This window comes from Heptranchias perlo, chromosome 32, assembly GCF_035084215.1.
Source record: "Heptranchias perlo isolate sHepPer1 chromosome 32, sHepPer1.hap1, whole genome shotgun sequence".
NCBI classification, from domain to species: domain Eukaryota; kingdom Metazoa; phylum Chordata; class Chondrichthyes; order Hexanchiformes; family Hexanchidae; genus Heptranchias; species Heptranchias perlo.
In genome coordinates, this window is record NC_090356.1 from 31928881 (window position 1) to 31944299 (window position 15419).

Consider the following 15419-nt stretch of genomic DNA (forward strand, 5'->3'; position numbering starts at 1 on the left):
TAATGTCCTTCAGCAAGGGGACGTGCCATCACTACCTGGTTTGGGCAAACATGTGACTCCAGTCCCATTCTATGTGGTTGGCCATTAACACTCTCTGGATAACTAGGGATGGACAATAAATGTGGCCTTGCCAGCATCACTCACATCCCAAGAACAAATTAACATGCAGCGCTACAGGGAAAGGGCAGGGGATGGGACTAGCTGGATTGCTCTTGCAGAGAGCTGGCAGGGGCTCGACGGGTCGAATGGCCTCCTTCTATGCTGTAACCATTCTATGATTCTACGTCTCACCTCAATAGGTTTAAAAGGATTTGCAATTGGCCCCGGTGTTTTTGATCAGAAATCTCACTAATCTGACACTGTCACAAGCAATTAACTGGTCTCTTTAACAGTTTGAAAGGGGTTCTAATGGTGAGACTCCCTCACTTTAAGAAGCTCTATCACAGTCAGCCAATCACCACTGCAGCCTGGTCCATCTCTGGGTACTTTATGGAACAACATGAGAAAAAATCTGCAGCTGCAGCATCTTTATTGGATAATCTGTGGTTAATAATGATTGCAGGGCAACAGTTTATCATCCCTTTAATCTGTCAAATATAAAATCAGACTCTTAAGGATCATAAGTGCATCATTACTCTATTCTGTTGATCCAATAATTATTTAAAAGTAAATAATGCAATTGGGAGCGTATTTAATTACTAATCTAGCAAACCGCACCTGCTATGAAACTTATAACACCACTGTACCTACGATACCAGATTGAATGAACCAGTGTTGTCTAATAAGATAGCCACATGTGGCTAATTAGGAATCCAGATGTGACTAATGGCATTTTGGATTAGTGAATAAAAAATGAATAATAGATACTTTTTGTATATTTGTTGGTTAAAATGATAAGATGAAAAGCAGAGTGTGTGATTGTGATCATTGAGTGTGTTTTACTTCTTCTGTTACTGTTTATTGGTCGCCTGCTAAAATGTTGTGCAACACGGGTGAAATCACCAGACTTCAGCACCATGGAAACACCAATAACATTGTATGGAGAGGGGGGCTGGCACCATGATCAGCTCGACCAATCGGGATAACCGTTCCAGACCACCAGAAGAAAGAAACCCAACCAATAACAAATAGCTCCAACAGGGCAAAGGGCAAGAAGAATCCAACCGGGGTCCGGATGGGGAGAGGGGGCGGGTCCGGATGGAGAGAGGGGGCGGGTCCGGATGGAGAGAGGGGGCGGGTCCGGATGAAGAGAGGGGGCGGGTCTGGATGGAGAGAGGGGGCGGGTCCGGATGGAGAGAGGGGGCGGGTCCGGATGGAGAGAGGGGGCGGGTCTGGATGGAGAGAGGGGGCGGGTCCGGATGGAGAGATGGGGCGGGTCCGGATGTAGAGAGGGGGCGGGTCCGGATGTAGAGAGGGGGCGGGTCTGGATGGAGAGCAGGGGGTGTGGGCCTAATTGGATAGCTCTTTCATAGGCACGATGGGCTGAATGGCCTCCTTTTGTGCTGTAAGATTCTCTGACTGCAAAGTTTCACACTGAACGGTGGTAGATGTTTAAGTAAATATACCGGTGAAGTACATTTACCTGTATAGTGTGTACAGAGCTTTCTTTTAAACTTAGTGCATGTGGCTGAAACAGCGATTGCTATTGGGCAATAATGTTGTAATGTGCTGTTTTCCTTTATCACATCTCCTCAGCCTCACCCCATGCTCAGTATGCATAATATGGAATGGATTAGAAGGTGTGCTTTTTGTGCCTGAAGTGCGCAATTTGTCAGATATCGGATATAATTGTAAAACCTGTGAATGTGGTATCAGGATTCAGTCACCTTCACAAACCACTGAAGATTGGAGTTCACTCCCTGAACCCCTCAGTTGGTTAACTGTGCTGGGTGGTAACTCCCAGCCATTTGTCTGGCACTTTGTGTATAACGATCACACTTACTGGCTCTTTAGCTGCAATCTTGTTGGGACTGGGAGATCTACTGGCGGAATGCAATCAGCCAGGTTGAAAAATTTCACTCAATTGCCTTTGGGGCCAGGCAGAAGGTTCAGACTATTCTCTTTCTTATGGTTTTGCACATCATTATTCGCCTTTCCAAGAGGATTAAATAAATTTAAGGCGATTCCTGGACGGTGCACATTGTATGATGTGACGAACATTAGCAGAATCCCAGGGATGTGTTAATGGTGTGGAGTGCTGGAATGGCACATTATTGAAATTAGCTTTTTGCTGCACTATAGGAAAGGAACTTGAAATAAGCAAAAGAATTTAATTCAATTTCATTCTTGTCAGTTTGCTAAAAGGCAAAATGCTACTATTTAAAGACTTGCTACATGACATTTCAATTGTGTTCTGACTTTCACTGTCTCTGATCCTTCCCAATGTATCAGGGCCTCCCTCCGCCCCTGTAAATGCCCTTTCCAGTGTGAACGGTACCTCGGTGAACATGGAGTGGAGCCCGCCCTCCAGTACAGGCGGAAGGAGTGACATCCGATACAATGTGATCTGCAGGAAGTGTGCTTGGGAGTCGAGCCAGTGCGAAGCTTGTGGCAACCGGATACGATTCAACCCAAAGCAGATGGGACTGACGGAGCCGGCCATCAGCGTAATAAACCTACTGGCGCACACCAACTATACACTGAAGGTCGAGGCAGTGAATGGAGTCTCCGATCTTAGCCTCGAGCCCCGGCAGTTCATTTCTCTTAATGTCACCACTAACCAGGCAGGTATGAAAAATAAGCCTCATTCAGCCTACTTTAGTGAAAGGAATACATGATCACATGGAGTTGCAGCCTTTTCTATTTGGTTGAGTAGCATCTTGGTTCATTGAAGATCATTTGTACTATTGAGTCAGAGAGACACACATAGACCAATAGCAACAAGTCTGGATCCCACATCTTAAAGGAATGTGTGATTGCAGAGCAGGGACTTTCAATGGGGACATTTATGTGAAGTCTTGCTATTCATTGTTTTTATGTTTTAACGTCAAGCTTGTTACATTACGTAACTTGGGAGCCACTTTTTGGCTATTATTTCATCAAAATCGATCAGTGTGAGGCTAACATGACTCACTGTATCTTTGGATCGAGCTGATTTGTGATAAATTCTGTATATGGAACTGGTTCCATCATTCCCTTCTCACTGTTGTGCATTTTCATATTCACCACTGGGAGAATGGAAACTTGCACTGGGTATTTTAAAATGTCCCCTCCTATGGTGGAGGGGAGAAAAACACAAATGCTTCAGCCCCAAGACAAGCCCGGCTTTCTTTTTCTTTTTGTAATTCAGCCTGGTTCCATTAGAATGTGTTCACTACCTTAGATACTGAGTGTGAAATCCCAATGTGATAACACTAGCAGGACTCCTGTGGCATTGCTCATCAGGGCAAGAAGGCGGCCATTAAAATCGAGCGATTTGACTTATCGCCCTGGTCCCACTTTAATCGTGCTGGCTGCAATTTTAACTGCTCACTTCACTTAGGTGTCTGAGATGCCCTGACCCTATTTTAACAGCGGCACCGCTGAGTAAAACCTTGTGGGATTGATGTAGGCACTGATTAACTGACTGGAAGCACTATTTAAAGGGGCACTCAGATCATAGGGGTCTGTGTGCGAAGTTTGAGCTTGGAGATTGCTTGTTCGCTTGGCCTGATTAATCTCTCACAGCTCATCATTTTGCTTCATTGTTTTGGATGGGAGTTTTGTTTTGGATGGGGGTAGCAGCAGCTTCGGCCTCACCGACCACAATGAGCAGCAGGTGAGGTGGGGATACTCATAGAAGGTCTTACCCTGCCCACAAGGTCTATAGGCAGAGGCAGTTCCCTGGATATCTTTGAGGAGCAGTGCAGGAGGAGGCTGTGCTACACTGGGCAGGCTGTCGCTGACCTATGCAGCCTCCTACAGCAGGGCCCACTGCCTGCTGGACCATGGGAACCATATCTTGCCAGCGGCCGGCAATGTCACCACCGCCCTTAACTTTTGCAGGGGACATCACCCGCATCTCCCCATCTGTGGTGCACCAAGCAGGTCACCAATGCCCTCTTGGCCAGGGCTAACCAATAAAGCACCTTTCCCATGGACGCCAATCCTCAAAATGAGAGAGCTCTGGGATTTGCAGCAGTGGCCGGCTTCTCTCGTGTCCAGGGCGTTGAGGACTGCACTCATGTGGCCAACAAGACACCAGAAGATGAGCCAGCAACTTTCATCCACAGGAAGAGTTATCATTCCATTAATGACCAGCTGGTGTGTGATCACCACAGAAGGATCATGCCAGTCTGTGCCAGTTTCACAGGCAGCTGTCACAACACCTTCATCCTACGACACTCATCCATTCCCCCACCCTATTCCATCCTTCCAGGAACGGAAGAGGAAAGCTGATTGGTGATGAGGGCTATCTCTTGCACAAATGGCTCATGACGCCCTTCAGCAACTTCACCATGTCTGAACAGCTCAGGTACAATCACAGCCATGGGACCACCAAGAACATCACTGAGCACAATATAGGGCTATATTGAAGCAAAGGTCCAGGTGCCTGGATAGGTCGACAATATGCCCCACACAAAGTCTGTTGCATCATTGTAACGTACTATGTGTTGCACAACATGGCAATCCAGAGAGGAGTGGAGGTGGAGGAGGGAGAGCCACAGGAAGAGTCATCATCTGATGAGGGAGAATTGGATGAAAGCGAGGGAGAAGCTGAAGATGGTGGCAGCCAGAGAGGCCAGGGATCAGTTGATAGACCAGCGCTGACCTGCTCAATCCTTTCTGCTGAAAAGTTACATAAAGCCCCTCTGCATGAACAGTCCTTTCACCACTCCCTTAACCCTGCGTTAAAGAACATCCTGTAGGATTGACAACTCAGAAGCTTCTATGAAAAGATTCTGTAGACCAATGTGCAAAATATGATAAAGGTGATTAATTTAATGCCAAACAATTCATCTCTCACCCAAGTCTCAATGTATAGCACCTGGGGTTATTAACTTGGCTACTCCTACAAGCTGCTCCCCTAGTGGCTTCAGCAAAGCTGGTGGAAGGGGCTGTTGTTCATGTTGGAACCCTTGAGATGCCCACGGCCGGTGACATCTGGTGCTCAAGCCTGTGAGGGCCCGGCTGCGGACTGTTGTACCTAAAGCTGCTGTGGGGGCAATGTAGCCCAGCTAACGCTGGCACCATGGCGGTATTGTTTGAAGGGGTCGTGAAGGGCAAGATGTGCTGACACCCTGAGAGAGGGCAACACATACTTCTCCCGTAATGCCACTGCCACTCCCACGGGGCTGCGGCTCATCAGTCCCACCGGAGCTGAATTATGTCTTCAAAGCCCGTTTCTAAAGCCCCCTAAACACCAGCCATTCTAAGGTGGAGCCCAGAGTTTGGGTGGCAGCCATTTGAGCTTCCATCAAAACTGCAAAGGCTGGTAACATAGACTCCTGTTGTGAGGACCAAGCTGCAGATTCCTGGGAGCTGGCCACACTACCCAGGGTACACTGTGGAGTGGCGATGCTGTGTGAGCTGACACCACACAAGTAGAAAGCGGATTCTTACATACATTCAGCCATCTCTTCAGATTATTTTCCAATTAAGCAAGTTTTGTAAAACGTTAAATAAATAGTGTTATAAATACTCCTTATTAAGACCCGAATCTTGCAGTATCACTCAGGTATGAGTCATAACACACCTTGCTTCAGTGAATTTTCCATATGGCAGCGATGGGTGAACTACTATCACATTTAGGCCCCAGCAGGACCATGGTTAAACCACACCTCAGGTTCAGACTGCCCATGAGCAATGCCACGTGAGATCTCCTAATACGTATTAAGTGTAATTTGATAAAATATGCTGTTTTTCCCATTTGTTTCTTTATGAAAGCCTGTTTTCCAAAGTACGCAGTAAAGGTTATTGTTCTGTTCAGTTCATTACTTATAATGTCGATCTTTATTCTCATCCCTGTAAATGCATTTTTCTTTTAAAAACCACTTTTTTTAAAGCTTACTTTCCTGCATTCCTTGCCAGGCCAGGCATTTCCTGTGACAGAGAGGCCAGGCTGGTGATCTGCTTTTAGACCCTTGTCAATGCTACTCCCAGGCAATGGCTGGGAGGCAGGTGACAGAACCCTGGCAACATCAATCCATCTCCAATTTTAACCTGGCTTCTGCTGAGTCGAGATTCATTCAGTGAGTTGGGGGATTGAATCCATCTCACGGTGCTGTCACCAGTGCCCCAGTGTGAAAGGTCACTGCCTCACCTTCACTGTAATCTCACAGTTGTTCAGGTGAAATTCAGCCAATGTAAAGTTTATATTTTAAGTTTACCAAAGACCTGTAAGGTGCCTTATTGATATGAAAGTAAAATGGCATGTTTTCCAATAAATTAACACAGTGCTGGAGTATATGTCAGCTTTACTCCACTTACCCAGGACCTCATTATAAGAGTGTAAACATATGTTGGAAACTTAGTGACGCATTTAACAGCAATACAGTGTTCTAGGCTACACACTTGATTGACTACTGGTGTACATGCATATCGATCTAATTAAACATACTGCCCTTGCTCATTATTAACCAGTTAAAAGTAACTACTACTTGCTAATGCTTTAATCTGGAGATTAACTTGAGCTGTTTTATGCCCATGGTGTCTATGTGCCTCCAGCCCCATCACAGATCTTGGTCATCAAACAGGAAAACACCAGCCAGAACAGTGTGACATTGATGTGGCATGAACCTGACCAGCCCAATGGCATCATACTGGAGTACGAGATCAAGTACTTTGAGAAGGTAAACCCTTTCCTTCTGTGTTGTGTGATATGGGTCATTACCTTGTGTGTCTTAGAGAAGCAAATGGGCCTAGCCGCTTTGTTGTAATGGAGTCCCAGTCCACAGGATATCCAACTAGAGTGAAGGACTTTCTTATACTTCCATACTGGAGCTACGTCCAGTGGTGGTTTGCTATCAAAGAATTGTTGGAATAATATTTTAAAATTTAGCCACTGATACTTCTTTAAAAACTGGTCATGAGTCTCACTCACTGGGGCCGAAGGTCGGGTCGGGTCACTTACTGCCCAGTTTATGGTGGCGCTCCAGTCACCACCATCTTGGGTAGGATCCTGCGAAGGACCACTTGTAACGCGCACATTGGGGTCAAATAACGTGCAGAGGACGCCGATTGCAATGGGCGGAGCTTGTGCTGCACATGCCCCGCCCATGTGTACTGGCGTTGAGCATCCTAACCAATGGTCCTTAAAGGGAATGTTGGAGGCCGCTCAAAAAGTGGGCCAAACTTTTATTTTTGTGGGGCCAGGAGGAGGAGGAATGATAAAAGTTGCACTCCGGTGCTTAAAAACTCGCATATTGGAAATGGCGGGATTCAGGCGGGGTATTTTAACTGCCCACTCGCCCGGTTTCTGCTGGGTGAGCAGGGTTAAATACACCTACAGGTCTTGTTGGTGCCCAGATACTCGTCCTTAGAGTATCAGAAGTGGAATTGGGAATCAGGAAGCTTCCTGAAGGAGCAATTTGATTCCACAATCGTATCATGTGATACCTCAGAAGTTGCAAGGCACAATGAATCCACTCCCTAGGCTCTAAATCTGTAATGGGTGAACTATCCTCTAAAACAGCAACATTAGCCTCAGCTGAAGTGTCCACGTGGAGGAGACCTCTTTCCGAACAAAGATTTCTTGTGCAGTAATCCACAGAACAGTTTCCATTGTCACAGGATAATGAGCTTGATCAAGAGTCAAACAGCACTTAAAGTAATGGCTCCTCGAGGGAAATATTTTAAGCAGGTTGCCGCTGCAGAATCCACTTGTGGATCAATTCTTCTCCGTAAGATGGAGTATTGAGGGTAGAAATTCCAACTACAGAAGTAAAACGGAAGGGTTAATGCCTGCCTAAAAATAATGCACAGAAACGTAGTACAAGCAAGTTAGGCATTTGTATATGAACTTCGCCAGTTGGAGTTTCTGTCCTCTGGCCGTGAGTCTCACAAAATGCGAGATGCACTAACACCACGAGTTATTGGAAGTACACTGCAGCACAAAGAAACCCTTAGCTCACCTTAGAGAAATCAGGAACTTGACACAACACTCGATGTAACACTAAACAAAGCTAATTCATTTGATACCATCTACACGTATGATGGTACGGTTAAAAGATAGGAGTATAATACATACAATAACAATACTGAAAGTGGTGAGCTTTAGCTACACTGACATTAACAAAGCAAGCTTCAATGTCTATACTAAAATTTATATAGTAGCAAAATTATTGCCACAAATTAAATGGTATCATAACAAATAAATACATCTTCCAATCCAGCAGATAGAATGACGTGTGGTATTAATCAGACACGGTACATCCTCCAGCTGATTCAAATCCCTTTTAGAATATTAAAAGGAATATTGCTTCTCTCTTAAAAGCAGATCTGATAGAGTGGTTCAAAATGATAAGGGTTTTAATAAAGTAAATCAGGAGACACTATTTCCACTGGTTGGTGAGTCAGTAACTAGAGGACATAATTATAGGATGAGATTAAGTAGGGTGGAGGAGGCTCGTGTGGAGCATAAACACCGGCATAGATCAGTTTGACCGAATGACCTGTTTCTGTGCTGTAAATTCTATATAATAAATTTAAGATCATCACCCAAAGGATGAAGGGATAGGGCAGGAAATTATTTTTTACACAGGCAGTTGTTAGGACAAGGAATGCTTGACCAGAAACAGTGAGGGAAGCAGAATTAATAATAGCTTTTAAAAGGGAAGTGGATAAATATTTGAAAAAGAAAATTCTAAAAGGTATTGGAAAAGGGCAGGGGAATGGGACTAAGTGGCTAGCTCTTTCAGAGAGCTAGCACAGGCATGATGGACTGAATGGTCTCCTTTGGTGTTGTCAAACTATGATTCTGTGACATTGCAGAGCAGGTTAATCAGTATTGCTGATAAAACTGGCACAGCTAAAGTCTTTCTATTCTGCTCTGAAGAGCCCTGTTCCATTTTCTTCCTTGATTGTGACAAGCTGAGCTAAAGGCTTGTTGAAAAATGCAGAATGGAAAATACCTATCAAATTCCAGTTCAGTGTGACAGCTCCTTTCTACACATTAAATGAGTTGTTAAACCTGGTACACAAGTGCAGAATGGAAAATGCAGTACAGTATCTTAACTTTGGCTCATGGGCCCTCTCAGTCACACGCTTAAAGTCACAACAACAAAATCAGACGTCGACCCATCTGATCAGTCATAATTAACAGCCTTTCCCTCTGACTGTCAAAACATCCAATTAATGACCGTAGGAAGTAAAGTAACACTATTCAGACGCAAGACCTAATGCAGCAGCTCACCACTGACGCACTGGATGTTGGAATCAGATCTGTAGCCCACGTTTCTGGTTCACAAACCTGCCTGCTTTAGAGAATTAGGTTTCTCTGTCAACTTACAGACAGTATTTGGCGATCCCATTCGTTGGGAACTTATTATGATGACCAAGTGATAACTGCTTCGTAAAACCTCATAAGGCCGAAAAGCTAATGCAGGCCTGGTTCCCAGTAGTTTCTGTAGAACTCCAGACCTGGGCCAGGCTGTGCCTTTCAGGACAGAATGAGTTCCTATTTTGCTGGAGGAAACTTCACACCTGAGTTTAAAAGATCTAGACAAGAAGAACAGTGAGGGCCCAGAGAGAAATTGCTGTCTCTGCCTCTAATCTCCAACTCCAGCAGACCTGACAATGGGGCAGCTGCGTTCTGTGCTCAAATCGTTCTTTATCATGATCCCAGAAGTTAAACCTGGGACCTTATGGTCTGAATTACCATCCCGGGCATTATCTTTACCCATCCTTATCCCGATGAGAAATTGATAGTCTTATATACCCTTGGGTCCATGATTCTGCTGCTGCGACAAGGGAGTGAAGTAAAGACCCAGGGAGCTGGAGCATAGACATCGATCTCCAAAGACCGAAACTTCAGTAACACTAACTATAAAAGCCCCTTAATGCGTGATGTTTGAACTGTCCTGTTTTATGTACAATGGCATTCAATCAGGTTATCACCCAGATCCCTGAGAGTTCATAAGGTAACTATCCCAATCTACCATCCAGCTTTGATGAGAAATTCAGTTCGTGAATACTAAATAGTGTTCAGATTCACAACACCTGGAAAGTCAAACCATGTATTTAAGATTATCACTCCTCTAGCTTTTGCATTATTAGTGAACACCCATGCTTTAGTAGTAGACTGGCCTTGCCTTATTTGGCATTTGAACAAGGTGGTAATAAGCTACATTCATCATGTGTGCCTGTTACATATTTTACACTATATATTTCCCTTAGGTTCAGCATCACAGATCACTCCCATAAGTGACTGCTTGCTCCCTATGACCCAGAGTGAATCTTTACCTGACCAATATCTAGGTGAATGTGGCCAGCCCAGGGGTTGAACACTATTCCTGCCTTTTGGATATACCACCTGCAGCCACTGACTTCCTCATCTTTGATTGTGAAAAAATGAGCAGTGTAACAGCCGGTGCTGTAGGCTACAAACAGCCAGACTGATTTATTGAACATTGAACCAATAAATTACATAGAAATTACATCACCGAAACAGGTCAATCAGCCTAACCAGCCCACGTGGTGTTTATCCTTCACATCAGCAGAAACATGTTGAGATCATTTTAATCTAACCCCCCCAGCGGGAAACTGATGGGATTGGATCACACTCCGCCCAATTTTACTTTCCATCGACTTCACAGAAGTATAAACAGCAGGCAAATTTCACAAAAAGAACGAATGTTCTCATAGAAGGGCTGAGGAACTTCCATTCCATATAGAGATGAAATGGCGATTGGGTTGTGTGCTGTATTGCAAAGTGTTATAAAATTCCTTTACTTCCACACATGCCATCCCATTTCTCACAGTGCTGTACAGGTCATTTGCTCGTCTCCTGCATCATTCAGATCATCTGCTCCTTCACACGGTCTTTGTGTCAGTTAGGCCTCAATTGTTGTTGACAGCCCTTAGTTGATCATTTGCCTTTTCTATTGACCCTCACGACACAACTGACAATATCAGTATATCACGTAATGGAGTGTCAAGGCCAAACAAATCTGCGGCTTATTAGGGCCGTTTATAATCTCAGATGAATTAAAGATGTGCCAGGGCCCGTCCGACTCTGTGAGTGACAGAGGCATTTCACCTTCATTTTATTTAGGGACAGCCATGTAAAATACCTGTGCAGTTTAAGAGTAAATAAATAATAGGATGTCTGTGATGCTTCCAGACCTCAGCGTTTATTGTTCATTAAGAATGTGTGAAAAGCCCTTCAGTTTCTCCAGGAGATGAGTCCCAAGTCTCAGTCTGACAGGGTGTGTAGGGACAGGTACTTCCCCACAGTGAGGGGGACAGTCACACAGTCTCCTGTCATGTACCTGTCAGCAGTTACAAGGCACTTTTACATTTGAGGAGCGCAGCTGATGACAGACAGGTGGGACATAATTTTAGCCTGGAAAAACGGGTGGGTTGGGATTGAGGGGGGGGGCAAATAATTGCAAAAATCTAAAACCCGACCCCAACTCGCCTCCAACCTGCCCATTTCCAGTTTTCACGGAGGCAGGACAAGGGGCCAACGACCAACCAGCTCTCAGGAGGCGGGTTGTTCACTAAGAGCTTTCAAGTAGGCTGCAGGACTCCATTTTCAAAGCTTTTTTGATTTCAGCCCCTGGGGCTGGGATTCCTGGGCCTTCTATTTCACACCATGTGATAGAAAGTGAGAAGGCCCTAAACTGCAGGTAAGTGCCTTTATAGTGGGCCCGGAGGAGCAGGAGTGCTTCCCCCAAGCCCAACAAGCCTACCTGCAGCGATCAGCCCTCACGATCTCCGACCCCCCCCCAAACGATCTCCAACCCCCCCACATTCTCCGAGCCCCCCCTGTATGATCTCCGACCCCCCCCAACGATCTCCACCCCCCACAAAGATCTCCATGCCCCCCACATTCTCCGAGCCCCCCGTACGATCTCCGACCCCTCCTACGATCTCCGACCCCACAATGACCCCCGACCCCCACCCCCACCACCGATGACTGACCACCCCCCCCCAGCCCCAGTGATCCCGCCAACCCAGGGACTTCCAATGCCCACCCCACCGCCACCCCCCCAACCATCTGACACTTACCTGATGATGTCCTCTTCCTTCTTCTCCCGTTAGGCGGGAAACTGGCAAAAAAAAATGACGTCCTTACATCAAAATCATAAGGACATCCAGGAAACCAGGCTTCCGGGTTTCCCATCAGGAATTCCACCCCCCCACCCCGCCTCTTCCCGGCTCCGGGCTAAAATCATGCCCATGGAGGGGGTAGATGTTTGTCTTCACTGCCTGGGCATGAAGTATCGTCAGGACAACCCAATGGGAACAATCACAAAATCTGCCAAGGTTTTCTTTCTGTCCTCCACCCAGGCGATGCTTTAACACCAGACACTTAAGACGAAAACCTACTGAACATTTCTCTCACCAGGAACATAAACCTGCAGAGAAGCCATTGTAATTTCAGCAGATGAACTTATCGCCTGACCAACCTGACACCAGACCAGGGTCTCCTGTCGTAGGGAAACAATCCCACATCTTGCACTTCAGCTTCAGTATTACACACTCCTGTTTCGACCGGGTGGACACAGAAGCTCACTCTCCCCAAACAGGGATTAAAAAACCCAAAGAGTGTAAGAACACCTATGGTGTAGCTTTGGCAGAGGTTTGGGGAGACAGTCTGCCTGTCGCCCTCTTGGCTAGGGGTAGGTGAATGAAGGAGGGCAGGCAACCAACTAAGGGAAATTACAGCACTAATTACTAGATGATTGTGAATGGGTTAACATATCTGTCAGGTCCAATCAGAGCAACGAGTACCTTGTCCCGAGTTATGTATTGCACAACAGTTGACACCATTTGCAATTACAGTGGGGCACCATTTAACTAACTCCAAACTGACCAATTACATGAAGCTGCTGGGTCTTCCAACATCCCCTGTGTCTATAATTATTTAATCACATTGATTTAATGCTGCTCAAATCAGAACAAGAGCCGAATTATCAGAAATATTCACTTATCTTAACATGGTGTTTCACAAACTGTGCTCCACTGTGATTGAATCGTACGTTTACGATACAATCCACCATCAGGGCCCTCTCAAAATTAAATTGTTACAGGGAATCCTGATTAAAGGAGATGGTAATGCAAGGCATAAATATCATGAACAACACTGGCTGTGGCAGGTACAATGTTAAGCTGTTGTGCATCATTACGTTCTATAGATAGGAAATATTCTCAATGGTTAGTGCCTATCAGCACCAACGAGTTATTTGGATATCACGTTTATATATATTTACTTAGATTAAGCTGGACAGACTCCCCTCCACTTGGTGCTGTACAGACCAGGGTTGACATGTTGGCACAAGGTTCCCGTCCATCTGTTCAGCATCATTCATTTCGGTACAACCAATTTTGGTGGAAATTTATTTTATTGTATTTATTTTTGTGTGTCGGTTAAGTATTCACTAAAACATAACACATACACATTGGAGACTGAACAAAAACACAGCTGCCCATAATCTGTCTCTATTGAAGCCAGTGCACTGACACCAGTGATACTGAACAGACTCCCTACTAACGAACGTGTGTTCTGACTGCTGTGGAACATGGGGTGGGTGTAGCAGGTCCACACAGGAACCCCGTTAGTGCGAGCGCTTTTAAAAAAAAATTAATTCAGCTCGCTCACATTGAGTGAGTGCTTCGAGTGAGTTCCTGATCCCATCATCAAGTTCAAACCAAAGTCTTCAAAATAAACTGAGAAAGATAAAGTAAAACCTCAGAGGCTAAAGAAGCATTGCAATTATTTGTGAGTGTTTTATTTTTATAAGGAGTCTTGCTCGTCAGATCCCCTCTTTAAATCTATCCCTCTGAGATTGTCCTATTTAGTGCCCTTGTATTAGGTATTGATTGGGCCAAGCACAGAGAGGAATAACGGAGAGGCAGAATCCTACGTGGAGTTTGGAACCCCCCTGATATACATTCCATTCATTTAAATGGATGGATAATCAGGCAGGCCCTGTCGCTGGTATGGAAACCTCCCCGCCAGATATTCCTTTCTGCACTCCACCCACATGATGCTTAATACCCTGGCGATAAAGACTAACATCTATCCCTCTTAAGTTCTGTTGAGATTTTGGTATAACACCAATTCCGGCTTCTTGTGCAGAATTTCCATCACTCCACCATTGGCGGCCGTGCCTTCAGCTGTCTAGGGCCCTTAGCTCTGGAATTCCCTCCCTAAACCTCTCCGCCTCTCTACCTCTCTCTCCTCCTTTAAAACACTCCTTAAAACCTACCTCTTTGACCAAGCTTCTGGTCACCTGTCCTAAAATCTCCTTATGTGACTTGGTGTCAAATTTTGACTGATTACGCTCTTGTGAAGCGCCTTGGGACATTTTACCATGATACGACAAAATCATGAAGGGTCTAGACAGAGTAGATAGAGAGAAACTGTTCCCATTGGCAGAAGGGCCAAGAACCAGAGGACATAGATTTAAGGTGATTGGCAAAAGAACCAAAGGTGACATGAGGAAAAACTTTTTTACACAGTGAGTGGTTAGTATCTGGAATGCACTGCCCGAGGGGGTGGTGGAGGCAGATTCAATCATGGCCTTCAAAAGGGAACTGGATAAGTACTTGAAAGGGAAATATTTGCAGGGCTACGGGGAAAGGGCGGGGGAGTGAGACTAGCTGGATTGCTCTTGCATAGAGCCGGCACGGACTCGATGGGCCAAATGGCCTCCTTCCGTGCTGTAACCTTTCTATAATTCTATGATTCTATGATGATAAAGGCACTATATAAATGCAAATTGTTGTTGTCTTGTGTTAGTTTCCTCCTTGAATTTTTTTTTAGGGTTTTGGATAGGTCTTTAGTCCAGCCCAAAATAAAGTGTCATCTTCCTCCTTCTAGATGATCACTTCCCTGCTGTGCCTTTCCAACATTAATAGTTTTCATTTCAGCTTTTCTCCATTTCTCTTCTTTTTGCTCCTTAATTAGGGTTGCCAACCCCTCCCGGATTGCCCTGGAGTCTCCTGGAATTAAAGATTAATCTCCCGGACACGCCTGCGAGCAAAACCCGGGAGAAAAATCACTGCGACATTTACTTCTCGTCTTTCACTCCAACCAGACTCACTGCAAATAGCAAAGCCGCAGCGCTCCCAGGATGCAGTGCGGCCCTGGCACATGCGCGCTGGGGTAAAACCACGCGATGGATAGTGTGGCTTTTGGAGCGCAGAGGATTGTGGGTATTGTAGGCACCATACTTGACTGATTGACATATTGGCAACCAATGGATGGGATGGTTGGAGGCAGGAGGTCATGTGATGAAACCAAACAGAATATGGTTCAACCAGAGTTGACA

The 15419-nt window shown here is 45.4% G+C and overlaps 1 protein-coding gene across 2 annotated transcripts in view; it reads left to right on the forward strand.

Annotated features, from left to right (window-relative positions):
* Positions 1-15419, forward strand: part of LOC137301214 (ephrin type-A receptor 8-like) — a 112978-nt gene that overhangs the window by 7027 nt on the left and 90532 nt on the right. For both annotated transcript variants that reach the window (XM_067970691.1, XM_067970692.1), the window contains exons 2-3: positions 2392-2727; positions 6646-6770. In XM_067970691.1, coding sequence (XP_067826792.1) covers positions 2392-2727; positions 6646-6770 — 461 coding nt within the window. The remainder of the gene's footprint in view (positions 1-2391; positions 2728-6645; positions 6771-15419) is intronic.